The sequence below is a fragment of the Pipistrellus hanaki genome (genome assembly GCF_964339955.1).
Source record: "Pipistrellus hanaki genome assembly, chromosome: 16".
NCBI classification, from domain to species: Eukaryota; Metazoa; Chordata; class Mammalia; order Chiroptera; family Vespertilionidae; genus Pipistrellus; species Pipistrellus hanaki.
The window spans coordinates 33,677,471-33,703,430 of NC_140518.1; the positions used below are offsets into that span (position 1 = coordinate 33,677,471).

General features: G+C 52.9%; 1 protein-coding gene across 1 annotated transcript; it reads right to left on the minus strand.

The window, feature by feature from the left end:
- Window positions 1-1,723: 1,723 nt before the first annotated feature.
- Window positions 1,724-23,683, minus strand: CCDC92B (coiled-coil domain containing 92B). The gene is made up of 4 exons (XM_084863064.1): window positions 23,426-23,683; window positions 11,373-11,525; window positions 5,656-5,703; window positions 1,724-3,618 (listed from the first exon to the last, which is right to left on the minus strand). Exons 2-4 carry the CDS (start codon window positions 11,500-11,502, stop codon window positions 3,050-3,052), a joined length of 747 nt encoding a protein of 248 aa, XP_084719190.1. The 5' UTR covers window positions 11,503-11,525; window positions 23,426-23,683; the 3' UTR covers window positions 1,724-3,049.
- Between the last annotated feature and the right edge of the window lie 2,277 nt (window positions 23,684-25,960).

Below are 25,960 nucleotides of genomic sequence, written 5' to 3' on the forward strand. Positions count from 1 at the left end.
CCATTCCAGGCTGGCACCTCAACGCCCAGGGCTGAGAGCCCCCCCCCCCCCCCCCGCCCCGCTCCTCTGCACTGGGGTGCTACTCCACACCCCTGGCCTCCTGCCTCTGCTGATGTGGGGAAGGCTCACCCCCTTTCAGCCGTAGACGGATTCCCCAAACTGCAGGCCACTGTGGGTAGGACAGAGAGAGGCCAGGTACAGATCCTCCTATTGCAGTCCTCCTTCCTGGGCCCCTCCACCCTTGGGGAGCGGCTGGAGCTCCAACGGGGACCCTGACTGCCCATGTCAACACGCCCCTCCCCCAGGGGGGGCCCTGGGCGGCAAAGAGGGAAGAAGACACCATCCTTTTTCTTCCAGTCACCGAAGCTCTCCAGGGGTTGGCGGGAGCGGGTCTTCCTCTGGCGGGTGGGCCCCCCAGGCTAGAGGATGGGGAGGGCCGGAAGCTGAGGGCGGGGCCGCCCAGGCTGAGCTCTGGCGCCTTGAGGCCTAGGGCAGGCCGCTGGTTCTAGTCCCATGCTGCCGCCCTGCGCCCTGCGGGCTTTGTCCCAAACCCAGAGCATGGCAGAGCTGTGGAGGGAAGTCTCCTGCCCAGGAGAGGGAGGGGAAAGGGAACCGGTTAAAACGGGAACCCGGTGTCTGCCTCAGCCCCTCCTCCCGCTTGCCGAGTGGAGTGGGACGGGTTGTCTCACTTCCTTTCCCAGGCCGAGCGTTGAGTCAGCCGCCCCAGCACTCTGAACCTTTCATCTGGGGGATCTCCGAGCACCCCCACAGACAATTAAGTGTCATTATTCCTGCTTGTTAGGAGAGGGACAGGAGTGGGGAGTTGCTGACGGGGGTCCCTTGGGGAGAGGCAGGCAGGTCACCTGAGGATCCCTGGGGTGGGGGTTGGATAGGGGTCCCCAGATGACAGACACCTTGGGTGCAGGAGGGAAGGGGGAAGAGGGCTATTGCTATAGAGCTGGGGGGGCGGGGAGGCAAAGTGGGGAACTATGGCTTTTCGTGGGGGGGTGGACCGAGTATTTCACCGTCTCTGTAGGAGCATCGACACAACGACGTCACCCTGTTCGCCCCAAAGTGTGGTTGTGGAAGAGGGAGGCTGAGGGGGGCACCTCCGGGAAGGCACCCTTTCCCTCCTCTCCACAGGCCTCTGGCTCCTTCCGGTGGGTGCAGCTGGGAGAGGAGAGGCCTCCTTCAGTCACGCCGTGAGGGAGGTGACAGAATGAGGGAACATCGAGTTACACACGCTCGAGGGGAGTCACAGAGGGCAGAGGCACAAGCACAGAGGCTGGGAGGGGAGGGTCAAGGGCAGGCAGAGCAAGGACCCTAGGCCACTGCCGTGGCCCAAGTGATGCGGGAGAGCCCTGGGACGTCCACACCTCGGCCTCTGCATCCCAGCGGCCGGACGCCTAGACCAGGCTGGTTATTGCTCAGGGGTCTCAGCAGGCCCCAGTGCAACGGGCTGGGGAGGGCGCTGCGTCCCTGCGGGCCGGGAGGGTGCTCCCGGGCTCTGCTTCCGGCCGACCTGCCACTCCCTCCCAGGCGCAGCGAAAGAGGGTACGCCGGGATTTCCCCTTCTCCGGGGCCCGTGATGGCAGAAGCATGCTTCTCCCCTAGAGATTGGCTTCTCCCCTAGAGATTGGCTTCTCCCCTAGAGATTGGCTCTGCTCGCCGCATGGCCCCTTGGGTTCACACACACAACGTGGCCTCAGCCAGGTCAGGATCTGCCAGGATGGGGTGTCTGTGAGGGAGGCCAACGCCTCTCCCTGCCACGTGTCCTCCCTCTGCAGTCCCTGGAAGACCTCACAGGCACTTAGGACTCGATGCAGGGCCCATGACAGAGGAAGGATGGCTTGGGAGTAGGGGGGGGGGGGGTGGTCTCTAGAGGTGTTTCTTTCTAGGCTGGGCTTGCGGCGAGGGCAATGAGGGGGCTGGAAACTGCCTTTGGCCTTGAGAGCGGGCAGCAGAGAAAGGCCGGGAGCAGGTGGGGCGTGCCACTCTCTATCGTGCCACCCCCACCCCCTAGACAGAGGGACCCTGAGCGCCACACCACCGCCAGGTCTGACCGCACTGGGGGCCTCCCTGGAGGGGCCTGGCTGGGGACCCAAACCTCTATCAAAGGCCACTGCCACGAAGCTGGGGAAATTAGCACCAATAGACAGGACCCGGAACCGCCCAGGGCCCAGGCGCCTCAGGTCCCAGCTACCTCCTGAAGGCAGTTTCTGCCCCTTCTCGGCCTGGCTGCCCCTCACTTCCCCAGCACAGCTCCCCGTCCAAGTCCCGCAGGTGGCTCTGCCGCCAAACCCACCCCAGTCCTCTCTGAGGGCCTGTGGGTGCTGCCTGCCAGGAGTCCCAACTTCCATGGGCCACGCTCCCCCACCCTCCCGCCCCCCAGGCTCTGGGAGGCGGTGTCTTCCACCAGGAAATCTAAAGTGTTAGGTGCTCACCTGGACGGACCTGTCAGCGGGGTCGGGAGGAGAAGGGGCTCCGAGGAAAAGGTCCAGCCAGTCGCCCTTCCCCCTCTCCCCCCCTCTCCAGCCTCTCCTAGAGGGAAGGCTGGGAGGGAAGGGCAGCGTGCGGGGCTGGGGAGGGTGGAGCTGGAAGGCAGAGGGGCGGTAAGGGCCACTGGGTTCCTTTCCATAGACCAGCCCAGCCTTCCCCCGGGCCCAAACGATTGTCAGCTTTCCGGGATGGGGTGACCCCCTCCCCTCTCCCCTCCCCTCCCAGGGGCAGGGTGGGGACCAGATGGGAGCAGTATTGCGAGTCCCATACAGAGAAGGCGCGCTCGCTGAGCCCCGCGGTGGGGCTCCTTGGCGGGAGGGGAGAGCTCGAAGCTTTGAAAACGTGGGGAAATACAAAAGGCGGGGCGGCGCGAAGGGAAGGGGGAGCGGGGCTGCCTCAGATGGATCCCTGGAATAGGACCTGCTTCCTCGCCTGTCCCCTCCTCCTTCCTCCCTCCGGACCTGTCTGCAAGGCCTGGCCGCGTTTCCAGCCGGGAGGGGGGTAGGGCTCCCTCCCTCCCTCCCTCCCCGCCGCCCCGCCAGCCCCGCGCCTACTCCGGGGCCCCGGGCGCGGCGGGCGCGGCGGGCGGGCAGGCTCGGTCCGGGGGCTCCAGCGGCGGCGGCGGGCGCGGGGTGCGGCCGCCGGGCCGCGGGGGCCTCCGCGCGCAGAGGAAGAGCGCGGGGTCGGGCATGGGCTCGGCGGCGTCCAGGGCGCGGGCGGCGCGGTCCCAGGCGGCCCAGTCCCGGCCGGGGCCCTTGGCGGCGGCCTCGGCGGGCGGGCGGCGGGCCCGCTGTGCGCGCCGGCGGGGCCGGGGCTCGGCGGCGGGCCCGGGGCGCGGGGCCTGCAGTCTCTGGCGCGCCGCGTGCAGCTGGCCGGACAGGTGCGCGGCCGCCTCGCTGTGCCTCTGCAGCTCGGCGCCCAGCACGGCGGCGCGGTGGCTGCGGCGGCGCAGCTCCTCCAGGAAGCGGCGCTCCTCGGCGCGCAGCCCGCAGCGCAGCGCCGCCGCCAGCGCCTCCCGCTGCGCCACCTCCCGCCGCAGCTCCGCGTTGGCCGCCGCCCGCGCCGCCAGCTGCGCCTCCAGCGCGCGGCACCGGCGCTCCAGCTCCCGGGACGCCTCCTCTGGAAAAGGGAGAGAGGGGGGTGAGGGTGCAGACATCCTCCGGACGAAGCCCTGCGACTCCCCAGCTATGTACCCAGCTATGTACCCAGCACCCAGCTATGTACCCAGCACCCCGCTATGTACCCAGCTATGTACCCAGCACCCAGCTATGTACCCAGCACCCAGCTATGTACCCAGCTATGTACCCAGCACCCAGCTATGTACCCAGCTATGCTCGGGGGCGGGGGTGGGAGTGGGGGCTTCCTTTTCCTTCCTCAGGCCTTGGCGCCTATCCTGCCCTCGGCTTGCTCTCCCCTCTTATTCTCTTTTTAAATGCAAAACTCTCCTTATTCATTTATCTACCCCACAAGTATTCGCCAAGCCTTTTCTATGTGTGCTGTGTCAGGCACAGGGGCTAGGGTGGATAAGAAAACATCATAACCCAGCCTGGGTTGCTCAGTGGTTGAGCATCGACCTATGAACCAGGAGGTCACGGTTCGATTCCCAGTCAGGGCACATGCTTGGGAATGTGGGTTTGTTTTTTTAAAAATATATTTTATTGATTTTTTACAGAGAGGAAGAGAGAGGGATAGAGAGTTAGAAACATCGATGAGAGAGAATCATCGATCAGCTGCCTCTTGCACACCCCCCATTGGGGATGAGCTCGCAACCAATGTACATGCCCTTGACCGGAATTGAACCTGGGACCTTTCAGTCCACAGACCGATGCTCTACCACTGAGCCAAACCGGTTTCGGCGAGAAAGACTATTTTTGTGATTCATTTTTAGTTAAGCATTTATGAAATCCCTGTCCATGTCAGGTCATGTGTCTTGTACTTTGAGACAACAGGGACCATCCAGTCCTAATTCTCAGAGATCGTGTACTCAGGTGCTTAAGATCTCAACAATGCGACCCCTTCCATTTTTTTTCTTAAAAATATTTTTATTGATTTAAAAGAGGAAGGGAGAGAAAGATAGAAACTTCAATGATGAGAATTATTGAGGCAGAATGATTAGCTGCCTCCATCACACCCCCTACTGGGGATGGAGCCAGAAACCCGGCCTATGCCCTGACCACATTCAATTGTGACCTGGTTCACAGGTCAACATTCAACCACAGAGCCACACCGGCTAGGCCTCTTCCATTAAAAAAAAAAAAAATAGTTTTATTTCTGGTACAAATAACAACATAAACTTTTTACCATTTCTAAGTGTACATTTCCGTATTGTTAAGTATACAGATCTCTAGAACTTAAAAAAAAATATTTTTTTTTTATTGATTTCAGAGAGGAAGGGAGAGGGAGAGAGTGATAGAAGCATCAATGATGAGAGAGAATCACCGATCAGCTGCCTCCTGCACCCCTCCCCCATACCGGGGAGGAGCATGCAACTCAGGCATGTGCCCTTGGCTAGAATCGAACCTGGGACCCTTCAGTCTGCAGGCTGACGCTCCATCCACTGAGCCAAACCAGCGAGGGCATCTAGGACTTTTTTTATCTTGCAGAACTGAAACTCTATACCCCATGAATACTATCTCCCCACCTCACCTGCCATTTAATGGGTGGATTAATAACCTGTAAAAAAGTCTTTTAGTGGGGAAATATTTGGGGCTGGGGAACGGTAAAATGATGGATTTGCTAATGTGCTTGTGTCAACTTTCTCTTCCAGACTCAGTTCCTTGAAGTCAAGGACCCCATAGTGTCATTGTGTTGCATCTTGACATCATCTTAGAGGATTTGGACAGTGACCATGGGAATCACTTGTGCACGGATGGGAAGGATTGGGGAGGGAGGTCACAGAGCGGAGTTAATTCAGCCAGGTGGCCCTCCTGGACACCACCTCCTCCCTGCTTCATTTTCCTACTTTGGCCAGGAACACGGCCACAGGGCACTGTGCATGGCGGTGCAGGCTGTTCACCGCACACGTGGGGCTGACATCCTGGCCTGTGCTCACCAAGTGTGGACCGGGACACGGAAGGCTTGGGTCCTACTAAGAGGGGGGGAAAGGTGACCTGTTGGGCCCCCATGGCACCTCCCCACCAGCCATCCTTCTCTTACCTTGCTGGTGAGATTGGGCCTCTCTCATCTCCAGGTCACGGGTCAGTTCTGGGGGGAGAGAAAAGAAAAGGCAGGTTTTTTTTTTTTGTTTGTTTGTTTTTTTTAAAGCTTTCTTTCTTTCTTTTTTTTTTTTTTTAAATATATTTTATTGATTTTACACAGAGAGGAATTGAGAGGGACAGAGAGTTAGAAACGTCGATGAGAGAGAAACATCGACCAGCCGCCTCCCGCACACCCCCCACCGGGGATGTGCTCGCAACCAAGTACATGCCCTTGACCGGAATCGAACCCGGGACCCCTCAGTCCGCAGGCCGATGCTCTATCCACTGAGCCAAACCGGTCCCGGCGAAAAGGCAGTTTTTTGTTTGTGTGTGTGTGTGTGTGTGTGTGTGTGAGAGAGAGAGAGAGAGAGAGAGAGAGAGAGAGAGAGAGAGAGGGATGGATCGGGGAATCACAGTGAAATATGGTAGCAATCATACTTTGGTAAAAACTGCTGTTTGAATTTTAACCTTGCTATCTGACTTCGACCTTCGATTACTTGCTTATTAAACAATAGGGTAGTTACAGGAGATTGACTCCCACTGACTCAGTGGCTTCAGGGGTAGAAACTGTAGATAACCTTTAGTTCTGCTTTTGTATTATGGGCAAGATAGGGCCACATTCCATTGTCCAGCAGGGTGTGACTGGGAACGAACCCTGCTGGCTGCCCCCAGTCTTTAGAATTTAGTCTTTAGGATTTAGGAACCAGATAAGGACGGCCAGTTCTTTGTCCTAAGGGGCCAATCAGGGTTAGCCGAAGCAGTGACATCACCACCGACCTGAGTAAAACCCCTAGACTGGGCGAAATTCGCTCTCTTCCTCTTCCGCCATGCTGCCGGCATGGCGTGAGTGGGACAGCCCATGCTATCATGGAGATGGCTCTTTTGTTTATTGCATCGGACTCGGCTCCCTGGTGGTCCTTGGGGATCATGAATTCGTCTGGGATCCCCAGCCAGGACCATGAGGGACCCCGATCCGGAGAGCCTGACTGGCCGCGGTAGGTGTGTGTTTGTCTGTGTTTTTGTGTGAGCGCTCTGGAGGGACTGCCCCTCCATCGGGGCTCTCACCTGGGTGTATGCCGGCTGCTGCGTCAGCCAAGGTTTGAGCCCGGATTCAAATCTGTAATAAATTCTAGCATGCTTAATCAAATTGGCTCCGGTGGTCCATCTCTTGGGGACTCGCTTCGTAACACACAGCTCAGTAAAAGTGGCAATAAGGATCCAAATCACACCCCCAGGCCCACTGTGCTACAGCCCCACCGGGGAAGAGGTGAAGAGAGGCACCGAGCCTGCTCTGCCTCGTTCTAAGCCCAGCGCAGGCTTTGTGGCTTAGATTTGGGAGTTGGTTGAACCCCGGTGGGATGGAGGAGCCTGGCTGCTCTGGGGCTGGGGAAGGATTTGCTTCTTCCCAAGGGTGATGCACAAATATTGAACACGCCACCCAACAGAGCTGGTCTGAAGGACTCCCCCACCCCCCACCACCGCCACTGCAGAGGGTACAGACGTGTCGCTGGTTTGTTTTTTAAGTAGCAAAGGTGGAAACATTGAGAAACAAGCACAGACTCTGGTGTGGGGAGGGGGGAAGAGTTCCTGGGCACAGACTTTTAGTGTTTAGTTGGTGGATCCAGGAAGGCTGAGTGTCCTGGCTGGGCTGCTCGGTGCCACTGGAGGGGGATTCAAGGCAGTGGCAATTTACCAAGAGGACACGTGTTTCTCTGTTTTCACAGCCGGTACTGCCGAGCCAATGTTGTTATTTTTTGAACATGAGCCCCGCCCCTTTCCCAGCCCCTTTCTGCCAGGCAGAGAGAGGGGCTTCAAGGAGGACAGCGCCACCTGGTGATGAAAAGCATGCAGGGCACTTGGAACCACGTGTGTGGCTCGGCGCTGAAGGGGTGGGGCAGCCAAGGAGCCCGCCAAGGGCGCTAGTGCAGGGGCAGTTTCCTCCTGGGCACCGGCTGGCAGCTCAGCCACACCTCTCTACCTGGCTGTCTCCCCAGCCCCGTTCCTTACACCCCAGAAGGTTATAGCCCTCAGCCAGCTGAGTTTGATCATTTTTCTAGCCCTATCCCACCTCCCCGACTCCCCCAGGAGCTGGGTCAGGGACTCTGGGGAGTTACAGCTGCCTATGTGAGGGCACCTGCTCAGGAGCATCTTTGTATACCTGTGAACCTGGGGTGGGAGGAGGTAACGCATCTCTGGGACCTCCTCTGCAGCAGCACCTACAGAGACAGCCGTGTGGGCCCTGAGCTGCCTCTCCTCTCTGCCCTCACCCAGCTCTCCTAGAGAATCGGGCTTTGCTGGAGGCGCCTTCCCCAGGGGACGCCAGCTGTTGCTAGGAGACAGGGAGCTGGGGTGCCTGGGCTTTTCGCTATGACCTGAGCCTGAACCTCCTCCCTGGGGCCCCTGGAAGGACTCTGATGCTCCATCCCCAGGGCTCCCTCCTCCAGGGGCCCTGAGCTGTAGCTCAGGGGAACCTGAGGCTCAGGGACACAGCCCAGGGATTTCGGCTCCTTGGTTAACTCCCGGTGGACTGGTTTCTCCTCGGCCCTTAAACACAGGAATTGGGGAAGAGGAGATGAGTCTCAGCCGGGCCCCGTGTCCCCATCCATCAACTCTCCCGGCTGATCTTCTGGTCAGAGTTCCCTCAGTGTAGGTGAGCATGCTGTGAGGTCAGATACACTGTGACCCTGGGCCAGTGGCGACACCTTTCTGAGGCTCAGTTTTCTCATCTGCAAAACGGGGACAAAATTGCTCCTGCCTCACAAGGGCTGGTGCTGGGATGGAGAGAAACACAGGGTTGAATACACAGGGGTAGTTCCCGTTCTTGTCCCGCTGCCCTGCCACCTAGAACACACTCATCCCCCCTCAAGCCCTTCGTTCTGAGTCTTCATCTCTTTTTGGCAGGCTCTCCCCGTACTCTGCCTCCTTGGTGCCTACCCTGGCCCCTCCATCGCCCATCCCCTTCCGTGTCCTCTAGAACAGTGGTCGGCAAACTCAGTAGTCAACAGAGCCAAATATCAACAGTACAACGACTGAAATTTCTTTTGAGAGCCAAGTTTTTAAAACTTAAACTTCTTCTAACGCCACTTCTTCAAAATAGACTCGCCCAGGCCGTGGTATTTTGTGGAAGAGCCACACTCAAGGGGCCAAAGAGCCGCATGTGGCTCGAGAGCCGCAGTTTGCCGACCACCACTCTAGAGCAAGATTGTCCATCTCTCGGCCTAATGAGGCATACGGCCTGCCGGCCTGAGTTTGACAGGCTGGCTCTAGAATCTTCTTAAAAACAAAAACAAAAGATCTCTTTTGTTCTGTTCTCTTCTCCTCACTCCCCCACCCATGGAGAGAGGCCCTTAGTCAGTCATTTCAGCCCCCAGAGTGGCTGCCCCAGGCCAGCTCAGAGTTATTTTTATCTCCTTAATCAATAACCTAGAGGCTGCGGGCCCACACCCATCTGAGAAGGATGATGGGGGCCGAGGGCACTCTGTTCCTGCCTGTTATACTTTCTTGGATCCTGGCCTGTGTCCTGAGTGGCAGGACCCAGGTCTTCAGAATGAGGGCAAAACAAAAAGGAACTAGAGGAAGAGCTGTAGGGTCTGAGGATTTACTCATCTCAATTTTCCTTTAATGCCACTGCAACGAAAAGGGGCATCAGGCAGGGGTGAGTCCGTGTGGGGCTGGCACTGCTGCTGCCACGCAGGCTTTGGGGGAGGCTGCGGGGAGCCTGGCCTTGGACCCAGGCACATGGAGGGGGGGAGGCTGTGGGGGCGGAGCGTCAGGACTACCGGTTTTTCCTGACAAAGTGAGAAGCCAGCCAGGTGGCTCTGGGCCTCAGTTTCCCTCCAGGGAATGGAGAACCTCCCATGAGCGGGGGCTGGAGGAGAGATAGGAGTCTGGCCATCTTGGGGAAAGAATCTGAGGAAAGCTGTAGAGGCAAGAAGGATGGGAAGTCTAGAGATCTGGGTTCTAATCCTAGCTCTGCCATTAGCATATTGTGTCTGTCTGGCGTCTGTCTCTTTCTCTCTCTCTTTGGGCCTCAGTTTACCTGCTTGTACTCTGAGGAGGTTGGGCTGTTTCAGCTGAGACATCCTGTGGGTCACTGGCTCTGAAGCCTGGGCTTGGAGACTCGGCCTGGGTGAGCAGTTGGGGCAGAGCCAGGCCTGGGTGAGGGCCAGGCAGGAGGTCAGGCCCGGGGTTCAGCCTTGTCCTCAGTGCTTCCCTCTGTCCTGCTCCCAAACCCGATCTGTTGCCAAGTCCCTTCCATCTGCTTCCCACAGGCCCTCCCCTTCCATTCCCCCTTCCTCTCTCCTCGGGACCATTTCATCGGCCCCGTCACTGGTCCCCCTGAGCCCCTCTCCCACCAGTGCTTCTCCCACACACAGCTGAGTTTGATCATGCTGCGTGATGCTGCCCCAAACCTTCAGCGACCCCCGCCCCGCAGGAGGACAGGCCGAACTTCTCCGCTGCATTTGTCAAGATCCCCCGTGACCTGGCTCCAGCCCTCTCTCTCACCAGGCCCCTCTTTAAGCTCAGCTGCATCCATGGAATAGAAGGCTTCCGAAGCGGGTGGGGTCCTACCTGGGTAGGAGTGTGCCACGCTGTTCCCTTCATCTGGAGTGCTCCCTCCCCCCTCTGCCCCTGTGCCAGCTTAGCATGTACACGTCTTCCCAGCCTGTGGGAGCGGAAATGCTTCCTTTCTCTGGGGGCCCGGGATGCCCGTCTCCTCCTTTATCACACCCACCTCAAGCTGGGCATGGTCCTGCCAAAGAACTCCCATCAGCCCTCTTTATTTTCTGTTATTTTTTTTAAGTTTGTTCGATTTTATTTTTATATATTTTTAAAATATTTTATTGATTTTTTACAGAGAGGAAGAGAGAGGGATAGAGAGTTAGAAACATCGATGAGAGAGAATCATTGATTAGCTGCCTCTTGCACACCTCCTACTGGGGATGTGCCCGCAACCCAGGTACATGCCCTTGACCGGAATTGAACCTGGGACCTTTCAGTCCGCAGGCCGACGCTCTGTCCACTGAGCCAAACCGGTTTCAGCAGCCCTCTTTATTTTCTGTTATCTCAATACTGTGTGTGTGTGTGTGTGTGTGTGTGTGTGTGTGTCCCCAATTAAACTGAGGTTTTCTTGGGGCTGGAAGGTGCTTGATGAAGACTTATTAGAAAGGGACAGAAGCCGAAACCAGTTTGGCTCAATGGATAGAGCGTCGGCTTGGGGACTGCAAGGTCCCGGGTTCGATTCCTGTCAAGGGCATGTACCTTGGTTGCAGGCATATCCCCTGTAGGGGGTGTGCAAGAGGCAGCTGGTCGATGACTCTCTCTCATCGATGTTTCTAACTCTCTATCTCTCTCTCTTCCTCTCTGTACAAAATCAATAAAATATATTTTTAAAAAAAGAAGAAAATAATTTTATAAAAAAATTTTTTTTTAAAAAAGGGACAGGAAACTCCCAGGAATGGTTCCCAGGTTTCCTTCTGCTACCGACTGAGAACCCCGTTACCCTGAAGACTCACTTTCTTCACTGAGAAAAACGGGTAATGCACACCACTGGCAGGAGGACTGTTCTGAAGCTTGTGGGGCTCACGGTGGACACCCCATCAGAGACAATGACTGTGATGATGGCCGTTGCCCTCCTCCCCGCCCCCCACCTGCAGCCACCCCTCCTGGTCTCACCTGAGCAGCGTTTCTGCAGCCGCAGGATCTCCAGGTGCAGGTCTCGCAGCAGGGCCATCTGCTCCTTTTTCAGGAAGCTGATGTGGCGTTGCACGCTCTGGATCTGATGCTCTAGGGACACGGTATCCATGGCAACCCAGGCCTGGGACTCACCTGGGGAGGATGACAAGGTGAACACACATCTTCTGGGCCCATCTGCCCTGCCCACCCTCACACCCCTCACAGTCGCCTCCAATCTGGGGTCCTATTGTCACCGGGTAAGTATTTTGCCACCGAGGCCATTTCCCCTGTATTTACTCACCAGAGCTCCATAAGCACGTGGGGGTGTTGGCAGGGAAGTAAAGTTATTCCCATTTAGCAGAGGGAGAAACAGAGGCCAAGGGGAAAATGGCTTCACTCCCCTGCCCCAAGGCCTCTTCTGCTTCTCAGAGAGGAAAGCCAATGGAGCATCAAAGTCAGGGAAGAGAAACAGAGACGGGCTCCAGCTGCTTTTTTTTAAAAAAGATATTTTATAGAGAGGAAGGAAGAGGGATAGAGAGTTAGAAACATTGATGAGCCCTAACCGGTTTGGCTCAGTGGATAGAGCGTCGGTCTGCATACTGAAGGCTCCCAGGTTCGATTCCGGTCAAGGGCATGTACATTTGTTGCGGGCACAACCCAGTAGGAAGTATGCAGGAGGCAGCTGATCAATGTTTCTCTTTCATCGATGTTTCTTTTTTTTTTTTTTTTTTTTTTAATATATATTTTATTGATTTTGTACAGAGAGGAAGAGAGAGAGATAGAGAGTTAGAAACATCGATGAGAGAGAGTCATCGATCAGCTGCCTCCTGCACACCCCCCACTGGGGATATGCCCGCAACCAAAGTACATGCCCCTGACCGGAATCGAACCTGGGACCTCTCAGTCCCCAAGCCAACGCTCTATCCATTGAGCCAAACCGGTCTCGGCTCATCGATGTTTCTAGTTCTCTATCCTTTTCCCTTCCTCTCTGTAAAAAAATATATTAAATAAACAAAAAAAGAAATATCAATGAAAAAGAAACATCGATCAGCTGCCTCCTGCACACCCCCCACTGGGGATGTGCCCGCAACCAAGGTACATGCCCTTGACCAGAATCAAACCTGGGACCGTTCAGTCCACAAGCCGAAGCTCTATTCACTGAGCCAAACCGGTTAGGGCAGTAGAGTCCCTTTTAAGAGAGGAATAGGAGAGGGTGCTAAGGAGACGCATGTGGTGAATCCACGGTGGAACATAGGACACTGATGAGAGGGGGAGATTTGTATCCCTATGGATGGCCTGGCCTTTCAGCTCTCCTGCCGGCTCCACCCCTTTCCCAGTGAGTCCCTCCTGTGGTGATGAGCATCCTGAGAAGCAGAGGCAAAGGGTAGTGGAGGCCCTGGCCTCTGGAGGACTCAGAGCTCACGCCTTCTCTGCCAGGGCCTCCCTAAGCTTTTGAAGGACCTGCCCCCACCAGAGCAAGGAACTCCCAGGGCAGTGGAGAGGGAGGCTAGTTGATGGACAGCTCTGGTCAGCAAATGGTCCCCTCCAGACTGGCTTCCATGTAAGTCTCTGCAACTTCACATTTTAAAACAAACAAACATATTTTATTGATTTTTTTACAGAGAGGAAGAGAGAGGGATAGAAAGTTAGAAACATCGACAAGAATCATCTACCAGCTGCCTCTTGCACACCCCCTGCTGGGGATGTGCCCACAACCAAGGTACATGCCCTTGACCAGAATCGAACCTGGGACCCTTCAGTCCGCAGGCCAATGCTCTATTCACTGAGCCAAACTGGTTTTGGCCAACTTCACATTTTTATTTGTAGGATCACACCAAGCAGGTCTGTCGGACACCCTCCCGCTCACAGGCTTCTCTTTCTGGGTTCCCTTCCCTCGTACCCACCTGACCCCCCTGGTCCAATCAAACAGGCCTATCACTTCAGTCGAGGTGGCCCTTTGGCCTGTGAGAACCACTGGCTCTGTTTACTGACCCCCTGCGAGTTTAAACAACTTTATACACATTATCTTGCTCCTGCTGACCATTCTTCAAGTGGTATGACCGCACCCATTTCACAAACAGACTCAGAGCTGAAGTGACCCGTGCCAGTTCACAGGGCCAGTAAGTTGTGGCAAATCCAATTCTCCAACCAAATCTTTTGAATCCAAAGAAGATTCTCAATATTTATACTGAGGACAATCTTGGGTTTGAATCCTGGGTCTTTCAGTTACTTGCCACAGGATTTAGAGGAGTGGTCGGCAAATTGCGGCTCGCGAGCCACATGCGGCTCTTTGGCCACTTGAGTGTGGCTCTTCCACAAAACACCACGTGCGGGCGCTCAGGTACAGTGCAGTTGAAACTTCGTGGCCCATGCACAGACGTCAGGTTTTGGCTCTCAAAAGAAATTTCAGTCGTTGTACTGTTGATATTTGGCTCTGCTGACTAATGAGTTTGCTGACCACTGATTTAGAGCAAGAAAGTCTAAAGCCCCGCCCCTCCCCCTTCCGTAAAACGAGGCTACTACCGTGTTTCCCCGAAAATAAGACATCCTCCGAAAATAAGACCTAGTGCATGGAAAGATAAGACACCCCCTGAAAATAAGACCTAGCGCAACTTTGGGAGAAAAAATTAATATAAGACACTGTCTTATTTTCAGGAAAACAGGGTAATAGTAACAATGAGGATGAAGTGAGATTAAAAAGGATAGAACAGGAATCACAGGACCTGGTGCTACACCCCTTCTCGTTTCTGTTAAATGTGTGAGGAGGTTAATCCCTGTCTTGATTTATACATCTCTTCATCCTTCATTCATTCAGTGAGCTACTGTTGTCAACTGCTTTGCTGGTTATGGGGAACCCTGATGAACAAGACAAAGTCCTTGTCCTCATGAGCTCTCAGGGCTCAGGGGAGAGAATCAAACAAGCGAAAAGTGCATCACAGAAACAATAATACAGATAAGTTTACAGTTACAATCTGTGGTAGGTGCCATGAGAGAAACCTACGGTGTTATATGAAAGAAGGTCCCTGAGGAAGTGATTTTAGAACGAGACCTCATGGCAGACAGAATTCTGCAAGGGTCCTCAGCATTCCCAGGCCCAGGTGGTCATGCTCTCCTATATTATCTCCCCCGACTTGGGTGTGGGTGGGACTGCGAATATGAGATTTCACTCCTGTGATTAGGTTTATGACAGAGGTGAACGGACCGTGCAGGCGTAATTAAGGCCTCCAATCAGTTGCTTTGAGTTAATCAAAAGAGAGATTATTCTGGGCGGGCCGGTTCAAAGGGCCCTTACTGAATGAAGGAAGAGATTTGAAGCCTGAGAAAAATTCTGCCGCCGGCCTTGAAGAGGTAAATAAACGGCCGTGCTGTGAGAGAGTAATGGAGGAAACCACACACCAGGACCTGAGAGAGGCCACTAGCAGCTGAGGATGGCCCCAGGCTAACAGCTATCAAGACCATGATGGCGCTCCAGTCCTACAACCACAAGGAACTAAATCCTGCTAACAACCTAAGTGACCTTAGAAGTGGCTCTCGCCCTAGTGGAGCCTTCAGATGAGGATGTAGCTGGTCTTAATTTCAGCCTTTGGGAGATCCTGAGCAGAGGACCTAGGTATAAAGTGCCAGACTTCTGATCCTTGGAGACTGTGAGAATATTCATTGGTGTTGTTTTAAGCCACTTAGTTTGTGGTTAATTTGCTATGCAGCAACAGAAAAATAATAGAGACTTGATGGAGGGGCAGGAGTTAGTCAGAGGAGTACCAGGAAGAGCGTCCCAAACAGGAACAGTACTTGAAGGCACAGAGGCAGGATAATGACCGCTGACGGTTACTGAGTGCCTACTAGAAGCGAAGCCCTATGTGTTAAGTGCTTCACATGGCCTTTCTGAGAAACAGCATCATCGCCAACTGCTGATGAAGGCTGATGGCTAAGGTTGGAAGGGGGGTTGGGTGGAGAAGGGGGGAGGGGTTGCAGGCAGTGAGGTAAGTAAGGAAAGGATCACACAGGGTCTTGTAAACTGTGTTAAGCTTTGTGGGTTAATACTAAGTGAATTGGGAAATTATTAAAGGAGTGTAGGCAGTGAGGAACATGAGTTGCATTGTAAAAAAATCACTGTGGCCCTAACCGGTTTGATTCAGTGGATAGAACATCAGCCTGCAGACTCAAGGATCCCAGGTTCGATTCCGATCAAGGACATGTACCTTGGTTGCAGGCACATCCCCAGTAGAGGGTGTGCAGGAGGCAGCTGATTGATGTTTCTCTCTCATTGATGTTTCAAACTCTCTATCCCTCTCTCTTCCTCTCTGTAAAAAAAAAAAAATCAATAAAAAATATTTTTAAAAAATCAGTGTGGTTGCTGGGGACAGAGTAGAGGGGACAAAGTGTATACCAGGAGGTCAACTGGTTCAGGTGAGAGATGATGGAGGCCTGGGCCAGATGGTGAAGATGGAGATGAAGGGAAGTTCCAGGCCTATTTTGGGGGTAGAATTGGCAGGACATGGGGATGGATTGGACTAGATAAGCGATTTTCAACATTTTTCTGGAAGGTTTTTTTTGAATAATTTGATTTAATTTTTTTTTTTTTTTTTTAAATAAGGAGGGCCGAAACCGGTTTGGCTCAGTGGATAGAGCGTTGAGTTGCATTGTAAAAAAACTGAAAGGTCCCAGGTTTGATTCCGGTCAAGGGCATATACCTTGGTTGCGGGCACATCCCCAGTAGAGGGTGTGCAGGAGGCAGTTGATTGATGTTTCTCTCTCATCAATGTTTCTAGTTCTCTCCCTTCCTCTCTGTAAAAAAATCAATAAAATATATTTAAAAAATAAAAAATAAGGAGAAAGGGAGAGGGAGAGAGAGATAGAAACATCAATGATGAGAGATTGGCTGCCTCTTGCAAGCCCCACAGTGGGGATGGAGCCTGCAACCGGGCACGTGCCTTGTCTGGGAATCAAACCGTGACCTCCTGGTTCATAGGTCAGTGCTCAACCACTGAGCCACACCTTTTTCATTTCATGGCACACATAAGTAAAATTCTGCAGCACACCAAAAATATATATGTTTTTGCTGATCTGACAAAACAAATAGGTATAATTTTGATTCATTCACACCATAGGGCTATTGTATTGGCGTTGTCATTTTTTTACTTGGACAGCCTAAATAGTCAGGTATTGCATATTTGAAGCATCTTTGCAGCACACCAGTTGAAAATTGCTGGGGTAGGCCGTGATAAGAGAAATAATTCAGGGTGTTTAACAGTTTTCAGCTCCTGGAAACTCAAGTAGGAAGGCACATTTGCTGGATTCCCTCTATTTCCTCACCTTTCACATGGGACCTCTTCTCTGTCTAATCACTCCTAAGGTGATCGTGTCCAACCCCATGGCTGTGAATTCTATTTCTCTGTTTTCCCGAACACTAGACCGACTATCTAACACACCCACCTGGATGTCTCCCAGGTCCCTCAGACTTGAGTCCCAGGACTGAACGAGCTCTCATGATCACCCCTGCAAACCCGCTCTTGCGTACTGTTCGCCATCTAAATAAACAGCACTTCATCTGCCTTTCCCTCGGTTGCTCAGGACAAATGACTAGGTGTCACCTTTTATTCCTTTCTTCACATTCCATAGCCAATCCATCTGCAAATCCTGCTGACTCTACCTTCAAAAAACTTCCTAACTCCGACCAGTTCTCACTGTCCCCATGTGTTTCCCTAGTCCCGGTCACCGCTACCCCTTGGGTGTAACCCTGCAGTAGCCTCCTAACTTCTCGCTTCCACTATTTTTCTTTTTCTTTTTCTTTCTTTCTTTTTTTTTTTTTAAACACACATATTTTATTGAATTTTTTACAGAGAAGAAGGGAGAGGAGGGATAAAGAGTCAGAAACATCTATGAGAAACATCGATCAGCTGCCTCTTGCACACCCCCTACTGTGCCCACAACCAATGTATTATACATGCCCTTGACTGGAACCTGGGACTCTTCAGTCTGCAGGCTGACGCTCTATCTACTGAGCCAAACCGGTCAGGACTCGCTTCCACTCTTGTCCTTCTTTTCTGTGCAGCAGCCAGAGCTCCTTTAGCAAATCTGATCTGGTCACCTCATCTCTCATTCAAACCCCCCCACGGGCTTCCTATCACACTTAACACCAGATCCAAAGTTCTCACCAGACCCTACACAACGGCCCCTGGCTCTGTTTACCCTCATCTCCTGCTATTCTCCCACTGTTGGCTCCATCCCGGCCTCCTGGCTGTTTCTTGAATATGCCAAGCCCCTGGCCTCAGGGACTTTGCATGCACTGTCCTCTCTGCCAGGAATGCCCTTTGCCAAGATGCCCTCGTGGCCCATCGCTCCCTGCGTTCAGGACTCTGTTCAAAGGTCACATAATCAGGGGCCTTCTCCGATTATTTGATTTAAAACAGACCCCTCTGTCACTCTCCACTCCCTTCACCGGCATTGCTTTTCTTCCAGGAATTTATCGCCACATGCATATATTACATTTTTGTTTACTGTCTGGTTCCCCTGCCAGATTGTTGGCAACACAAGATGAAAGACTGTTTTGTTCCCTAGCACCCAGGACAGAATCTGGCAAACAGGAGGTATTCTGTAAAATATCTGTAGAATGCACGAGTGAGTGGATTTGTGGCGCTGGTTTGTGAACTGATATGGAAGGGCAGATTTACAGAGAAGGTGAGATCCAGCCGGTTAGATCTGGCACGCTCAAGAGACCTCAGACAAGGAGAAACAGATGTGAAGAGGGCAGTCAAATATACTGACACATTACTCAGGAACAGGGGTCTTCAAACTACGGCCCACGGGCCACATGCGGCCCGCAGAGGAGTCTGATCCGGCCTGCCAGGTTTTTTGGGCAGTGAGCGCAGCCAAGGTGTTACAGTAGGAATTAGTAGTTCATATAGTCCGGCCCTCCAGCTCTCTGAGGGACCGTGATCTGGCCCCCACTTTAAAAAGTTTGAGGACCCCTGCTCAGGAGGAACAGGTGAGCCGGGCCCGTGCTTTTGTATGTCTGTGTTGGGATATGTGTGCTTGTGTGTCTGTATATGCATCTAAGCCCATGTCCATGCCTGAAGAAGTACATGTATGTATGTATGCATGTGTGTGTGTTGTATCTCTTAAATCTAAGTGTGCACAGCTGGAGGATGAAGGTGTGTGGGCCTGTGCTTACCCTGAAGAGAGAAAATGTCAGCTCCCAGCTGCTGAAATGCAAATGTTTCGGAAGAGTCAAAGGCCTTTCCACACAGCCCGTGGGGACTGGATGCTGGCCACCGTGACAGGCTGCGCCAACCAGCTGTTTCCATGCTTCACAGAATGGCTTGAGTGTTTGCTTCCAACGAGGCAGGTGCTCTTCTCAGGGCAGAAATTGGGGTCACAAACGGTCTTGGCAAATATACTTTCTTAGACGCTATTGCTTAGTTTGTTTTGGGGAGGGTGGGAGATGGGGGTAGGAAGGGGAAACCAGGGCCAACAGGGATCTGTGTGTGTGGCTGGGGAGCCACAAGTGTTTGAAAGACCCAACTCAGAACAATGTCAGGTTTCCACACACAGATGTAGTCCTGGAACCTCCCAGCTTCTGAGGACGAGGTCCGGGCCAGCAGCAGCAGCTGCTGAGGGGCAGGAGCTATCAGCTCCATCTTCTCCCCACGCCCAGCCTGAGCCAGGTTACAGGGAGGTCTCTCACCTCTGTCCGCTGTCCTGACTACCTCAGGAGCAGCATTGTTCCTGCTGCCCGCCTTCTCCCGGTGCTCCCACCTCTTTAATTTTCCAGCTGGATGGAAAATGTTCATTTTTAAAGAACTGTCATCAAGAGTAAAAAAGGACCTGTAACACAGGGCTCACAATGTATACAGTTAATTCCAAGTACTTTGGACAGGCCTCTCATCTGTTTGAAATCTTGTTTTCCTGGCGTTTCTTCTGTTTGGCTCAAATAAACTCAAGTCAAGAAAAAAAAGGAAGGAAGGAAGGAAGGCAGGAAGGAAGGAAGGCAGGCAGGAAGGAAGGCAGGAAGGCAGGAAGGAAGGAAGGCAGGCAGGCAGGAAGGAAGGCAGGCAGGAAGGAAGGAAGGCAGGCAGGAAGGAAGGAAGGCAGGCAGGCAGGCAGGCAGGCAGGCAGGAAGGCCGGCAGGCAGGCAGGCAGGAAGGAAGGAAGGAAGGAAGGAAGGAAGGAAGGAAGGCAGGCACAAATGTTTTCCATTTAAGGAAGTTGGTGGGAGGAGCCTTCTGTGTTCAGGTCCCCAACCCCAGACAGTGTCAGGTGCAGGACCCTCTGACTCTGACACAACGGTGCCGCTGTAAGGCCTAAGCTCCTGATCCCTGAGAAAGACCTCACCTCCTGCTTGGCTTTGGAGCTCTCGGGTACCCACTCTCCTCCCCAGCTATCTACCTACAACTGACCTGGTAACGTAGGAAACGGTGGCCCTCTCCCCTCCCCAGTGCCTATCGTTCTTTGCATTGGAAGAACCACAGAAAGTACAGAATCATAGCACTCAGGGCTCTGAAGGGTCGTCATGATCATCTCAACCAGTGATTTTCAAATTTCCCCATAGAACCCCAGAGTTCTGCAGAGGGGTCTCCGATCTTGTCAAAAGGGTTGGGGGAAAGGGCAGGGCTCGAGGCTTTGCTATCTCCACCCCTCTGTTATATGATGGGTTTGTGCACACAAATTCCTCGCAGAAAAGGCTTCTGCTAACCAAAGTTTGAAAACCACTTTTACAGTCCAAACTTCTTTTGGGTGGCTAACTCCTGCTCCCTTACTCTGTTCCATGTCCCTGAGCCTCTGCTGCCCCCTCTCTCCCTCAGGCAGGTGCCGTGGCCGGGGAGGAGCCAGAGCTAAGCCTCTGGCTTTTTGCTTGCACGGAGTCTGCCATGTCTGCCACCCTCACCCTTACTGCTTCTCTTGTCCCAGTTTCTATTTCATTCTCAGGACTAAAAATATTTAGTCAGTCAACAAATATTCTTGCACTGCTCTGAATACTCACCCCCATTTTTTTTTAGCCCTACAGTTTTATTTTTTTAAATAAATTTTATTGATTTTTTACAGAGAGGAAGGGAGAGGGATCGAGAGTTAGAAATGTCGATGAGAGAGAAACATTGATCAGCTGCCTCCTGCACACCCCCTACTGGGGATATGCCCACAACCAAGGTACATGCCCTTGACTGGAATCGAACCTGGGACCTTTTAGTCCAAAGGCTGACGCTCTATCCATTGAGCCAAACCGGTTTCGGCCTCACCCACATTTTGTTAAAATTTTTAAGTATGCTTTCTTGTTTCAAGGAGAATGTTAAACTTATTTTTATCATTCTAATTGCCAGGGGAGGTATATTAGATAGGACAGTGATGGTAATAAAGGAATAACTAAGTGAATTAAAATGTTCTTTACTTTTCTTCTTTTTAAAAAATGTATATATTTTTAATTGATTTCTGAAAGGAACGGAGAGGGAGAGATAGAACATTAATGATGAGCCGAAACCGGTTTGGCTCAATGGATAGAGAGTCGGCTTGGGGACTGAAGGGTCCCGGGTTCGATTCCGGTCGAGGGCATGTACCTTGGTTGTGGGCATATCCCCAGTAGGGGGTGTGCAAGAGGCAGCTGATCGATGACTCTCTCTCATCAATGTTTCTAACTATCTCTCTCCCTTCCTATCTGTACAAAATCAATAAAATATATTACAAAAAAAAGAACATTAATGATGAGAGAGCATCATTGATCAGCTGCCTCCGGGGGACCGAGCCAGAAACCCAGGCATGTGACCAGGAAGCAAACCATGACCTCCTGGTTCATAGGTCGATACTCAACCACTGAGCCACACCAGTCAGGCTGTTCTTCACTTTTCTTACTTGTTATTCCTCTTAACTACCTGACTCTGAGGATTGGGGTAGGAAGGAAAGCAAGAATCAGAAATTCTTTCTCAGACATGGATGCACAGGTAATAATACTTATAATAATTACTAGAGGCCCGATGCACAAAATTCGTGCACTCAGGAGGGTCCCTCAGCCCGTCCTACACCCTCTTGCTGTCAGGGAGCCCCTGGGGGATGTCCAACTGATGGCTTAGGCCCACTCCCCTAAGCTGGCAGTTGGACATCTTTATCGCTGCTTTGGAGGGGGGAGAGGCTCCCGCCACTGCAGCTGTGCTCACCAGCTGTGAGCAGGCTTAGGGTTTCTGGCTGAGTGGCGCTCGCCACTCCTGCATCAAGCGCCTGCCCCCGGTGGTCAATGCTCATCATAGCAACCAGTCGTTCTGCCATTTGGTCGATTTGCATATTACCCTTTTATTATATAGGATTATTATATAGGATTATTGCACAGGTATTAATAATAATAATAATAATAATAATAAAAATGGCTGGCACTATTCTTAGCACTTTACATATAGTAATTCATTTATCTTCATAATCGCCCTACTCAGTGGTCGGCGCACTAATTAGTCAACAGAGCCAAATATCAACAGTACAACGATTGAAATGTCTTTTGAGAGCCAAATTTTAAAAACTTAAACTTCTAACGCCACTTCTTCAAAATAGACTCGCCCAGGCAGTGGTGTTTTGTGGAAGAGCCACACTCAAGGGGCCAAAGAGCTGCATGTGGCTTGTGAGCCGCAGTGTGCTGACCACGGCCCTACACTGAAGGTTCTGTTAGTACTCCACAGATGAGGAAACAGAAGCTCAGAGGAGTTAAGTAGTTTGCCCCATATACTAGTTCACAGTGTCTCACAACTTGGAGCACTCCCTGGCATTTAAGGCCCTTCACAATCTATTTTTTAAAAATATTTTTAATTGATTTTTTTACAGAGAGGAAGGGAGAGGGATAGAGAATTAAAATTATTGCTGAGAGAGGAACATCGATCAGCTGCCTCCCGCACACCCTCCACTGGGGGTCTGCAACCAAGGTACATGCCCCTAACCAGAATTGAACCTGGGACCCTTCGAGTCAGCAGGCTGATGCTCTATCCACTGAGCAAAACTGGTTTTGGCTGCCCTTCACAATCTAAATGTGGTCCACATTTGCAGTCTCCTCTTTTGGATTCTACCTCTTGCTGCTCCCACAACAAACTCTCCTCATACCCGTGAACATCCCTCATTTACCATTCCCCCATCCTGTCTTCCCCTCCTTAAACCTCTGAAGGATGCTTCCCCGCTCAAATGCAGAAAGTCTTCCCTGACCCCCACCAAGCTGGAATGCCTCTCTTTTGCCACTGGATTCCCCCAAGCATTCCACCAGGCATCCCTGTGTGTGTGTGTGTGTGTGTGTGTGTGTGTGTGTGTGTCTGGCTTCTGCTGCTCTGAGCAATAAGCTTCCTGAGGGCAGGGCTCTGTCTCCGGGAATTCCTTGCACGGAACAGGAACACCAGGAATGTTGGTGAAACAGGCAGAAGGAGTGAACATCATTGGCAATCACCAGGGCAAGTATGGAAAAATAACCATTCCCTTCGTCCTCAGGTCCTTGGCTCTCCGGGGGGGTTGGGTTGGGAACAAGAAGTCAGCTCTAGATAAACGTCTGAGACTCTGGGGTCACTTGACTCGTGAGTGGTGGAGCCACATTCTCTAGGGGTCTCCTGGTCCTCTCCACTCCAGACCCTCCTCCTCCAATACCCCTAGGACATGGCATCCTCCTCCACTGAAGACCGCAGGACCCCGACCCAGCAAAGCAGAGGACCCAGGAGTGGGGCGAATGGGGAAACGGGAGCTCCCACCCACTTCAGTCTTGATGTTCTGCCCTGATTACGCCTCCAATATGACTCCCTGAGAGAGGGGGGGGGCATGGAGCCGGAGGGAGCCGAGGAGAGAGGTGCCAGGGAGGACAGGGACAGGCAGGCAGAAGGAGAGGTGTGTGTGGCAGGAGATGGCAAGGGGTAGGGTGGCTTGCTCTCGGCTGCTCTGGACTCTCCGCCAGGGCCGGGAAGGGTCCGAGTCTGGGCGGTGGAGGACAACTTCTGCCAGCAGCCCGCGGGTCCTGCCTGCCTCCCGCGCGCTGCGGCGTCCACCCCCAGGCCAGCGCTCCCGCCGGGGGACCCCTCGGCGCCCACCCCCACGCCCACCGGCCTCCTCACCTTCAGGACCTGAGGGAGCGATAGGCCGGAGGAGCCGGTCCGCGGGCTGGGTGGCGGGGAGGCGCTCTTCTCCCCACGCTAGCTGCGCCCCGGGTTCCGCAGCGCCCGCCCGGGCTGCGGCGCCATCAGCTGCTTCAAGGCTGCGGGGCGGTGGGGTCGGGGCTCCGGGGGCTCCGGGGCGCCGAAGGGGGGGTCCCGGGCTGTCTCCAGGCGTAAACACCCAGCAACGTGACCGGAACTGGCGAACGAGCAGTAGGGGGGAGCTGAGGGGGCGGGAGAGATCAGGGGGAGGGGAGGGACCTGGGACTGGCGGGGAGGGACCATGGGCGGGGCCGGGGGGGCGGGGGGAAGGGAGGCTGGCGGCTCCCGGTCTGGAGAGGGGCGGGAGAACCCCGGAATCCCTAGGAGCCAGGTCTAAGGACCCCGAAGGGCCGCCGAAAACTCGAGGAGCTGGCTTTGGCTGGGATCTGGAAGGGAAACCTGGGGAACCCGCCTGCCGCCTGGCGAGCCAGGGCGCGGCGGGCGGATCAGCACCGCGGACAGCGCCCAGGCAGGCAGGCAGGCCGGATCCGCTGGGCCCGCTGCCTACTGCCTGGCATAGGAACCACAGACAGTGCCCCCGCTGGCCCAGGGAGGAGTTAGGTGGAGGGTGAGCTGACCAGGGGTCAGGAAACCTACCTTGGGCCTCGTTGGCAGCAAAGCTGCCCCAGGCCTCTCACTAGCTGTATAACCTTGAGTGCATCACATCACTCACTCTCTGGGTCCCGGTTGATAAAACACTCTATGTGAAGGTCCGAAAAGCCAAGAGGAGATGCTTTAAAAACTGAAGTCCAGGACATTGGCATTGATCCTTTTTTCACTGCACGTGGAAGGCTTCTAAAACCAGGCTGTTTGGCTTCTAATTCTGGCTCTGTCAATATCTTCCTCCTCCCTGGGCCTCAGTCTCCTCATCCATAGAATGGGATAATGATGGTCTAGGCAGCTCATGAGGTCTTTGGGTTGTTGTGAGAGTGAAATGAGTTTATATATGTAAAATGCTTAAAACATGCTGAGTTCTCATTAGCATCTGTGCTGATGATGGCAAGGGACCAGGTGACGTTGTGTGAGTGGCTGGTGGCTCAGAGCTCATTTCAGGGAAAAGCACCATGGACTCTGCCAACAGGATCGTTTTGTGAGTGCATTCGAATGGGATTGTTATGACTAAGCCCCAAATGTTATTCTCCTTGATCTGTAAAGGCCTGGCCGCTAGGGCTGCCCTCGGGACTCTTACAACATCTTTGGCTGAAAAAAATATTCATAGGTGAGACAACAAAAAGATATGCACAAATCACTTACAGAACCACTAAAATAGATGAGGCTGCAGAGCTGAGAGATGGCCCTGTGAAGGCAGAGCTAGGAAATGGACTAGGTGGGGCAGGAAACAAAGGGTACCTCCTTAGTGGAGGTTAACAATCAGTCAGTCAACACAGAGTTATATTGAGCAAGACTGACTGCATGGCACTCTACCTGAAGTTGTGTGGAGACCCAGAGATTCATTATAAAACATGGAGGTGATGACAATAAGAATTAAGATTTATCAAGTACTTTCTGTGTACCAGGCAATCTATTAACTATTGTTAAAACATCACCCTCCCGCATTTTCAACATTAAACTTATAACAAAGTCAATGCAAACTAAAATGTATAAAAAGTGTACATCTTACCTCAGAAGTAACCATTATTTTGAGTTGAGCACTTTACACGTTTCATCTCATTGAAACCCTATTGGAAATTTAACACCAGGCAGTTTGTAAGCATCGGAGCCAGGATTCAAGTCCCAGTCCAGTCAAGGTCGAAGGCAAGCTTCATCAGGTCCCTCAGCGAAGAGATGAATCTACTGTGGCAGAAAACACCCCTGAGCTTTACAGGAGGGTGATAGCCATGAAGACCAGTTAAGAGAGTGAGTTTGGGGGGACAGAGAAGGCCTTGGGTCTCCCTCCATCTCTTCATGATAGCTTGGAATACTGATTTTTTTTTTTACTCCTCACCTGGGAATATTTTTCCATTAGTTTTTAGAGAAAGTGGAAGACAGAAAGACAGACAGAGAGGAATATCAATGTGAGAGAAGCTTGCCTCCTGCGTGCACCCTGACCAGGGCCTGGGCTGGGGAGGAGCCTGCAACTGAGGGACGTGCCCTTGACCAAAATCGAACCCAGGACCCTTAGGTCTGCAGGCCAGCGCTCTGTCCACAGAACCAAACCAGCTAGGGTGGAAGATTGACTTTAAAAAATATATATTTTTATTGATTTCAGAGAGGAAGGGAGAGAGAAATATAGCAACATCAATGATAAGAGAGAATAATTGATTGGCTGCCTCCTGCACAATTCTGGAGATTGAGCCTGCAATCTGGGTATGTGCCTTGACCGGGAATAGAACCGTGATCTCCTGGTTCTTGGGTTGATGCTCAACCACTTGGCCACACCAGCTTGGGCTCTTCCAAATTTTTCAATGAATATATGAATGTACTAGTTATATTTGGTAACATTTTTTCCACTTA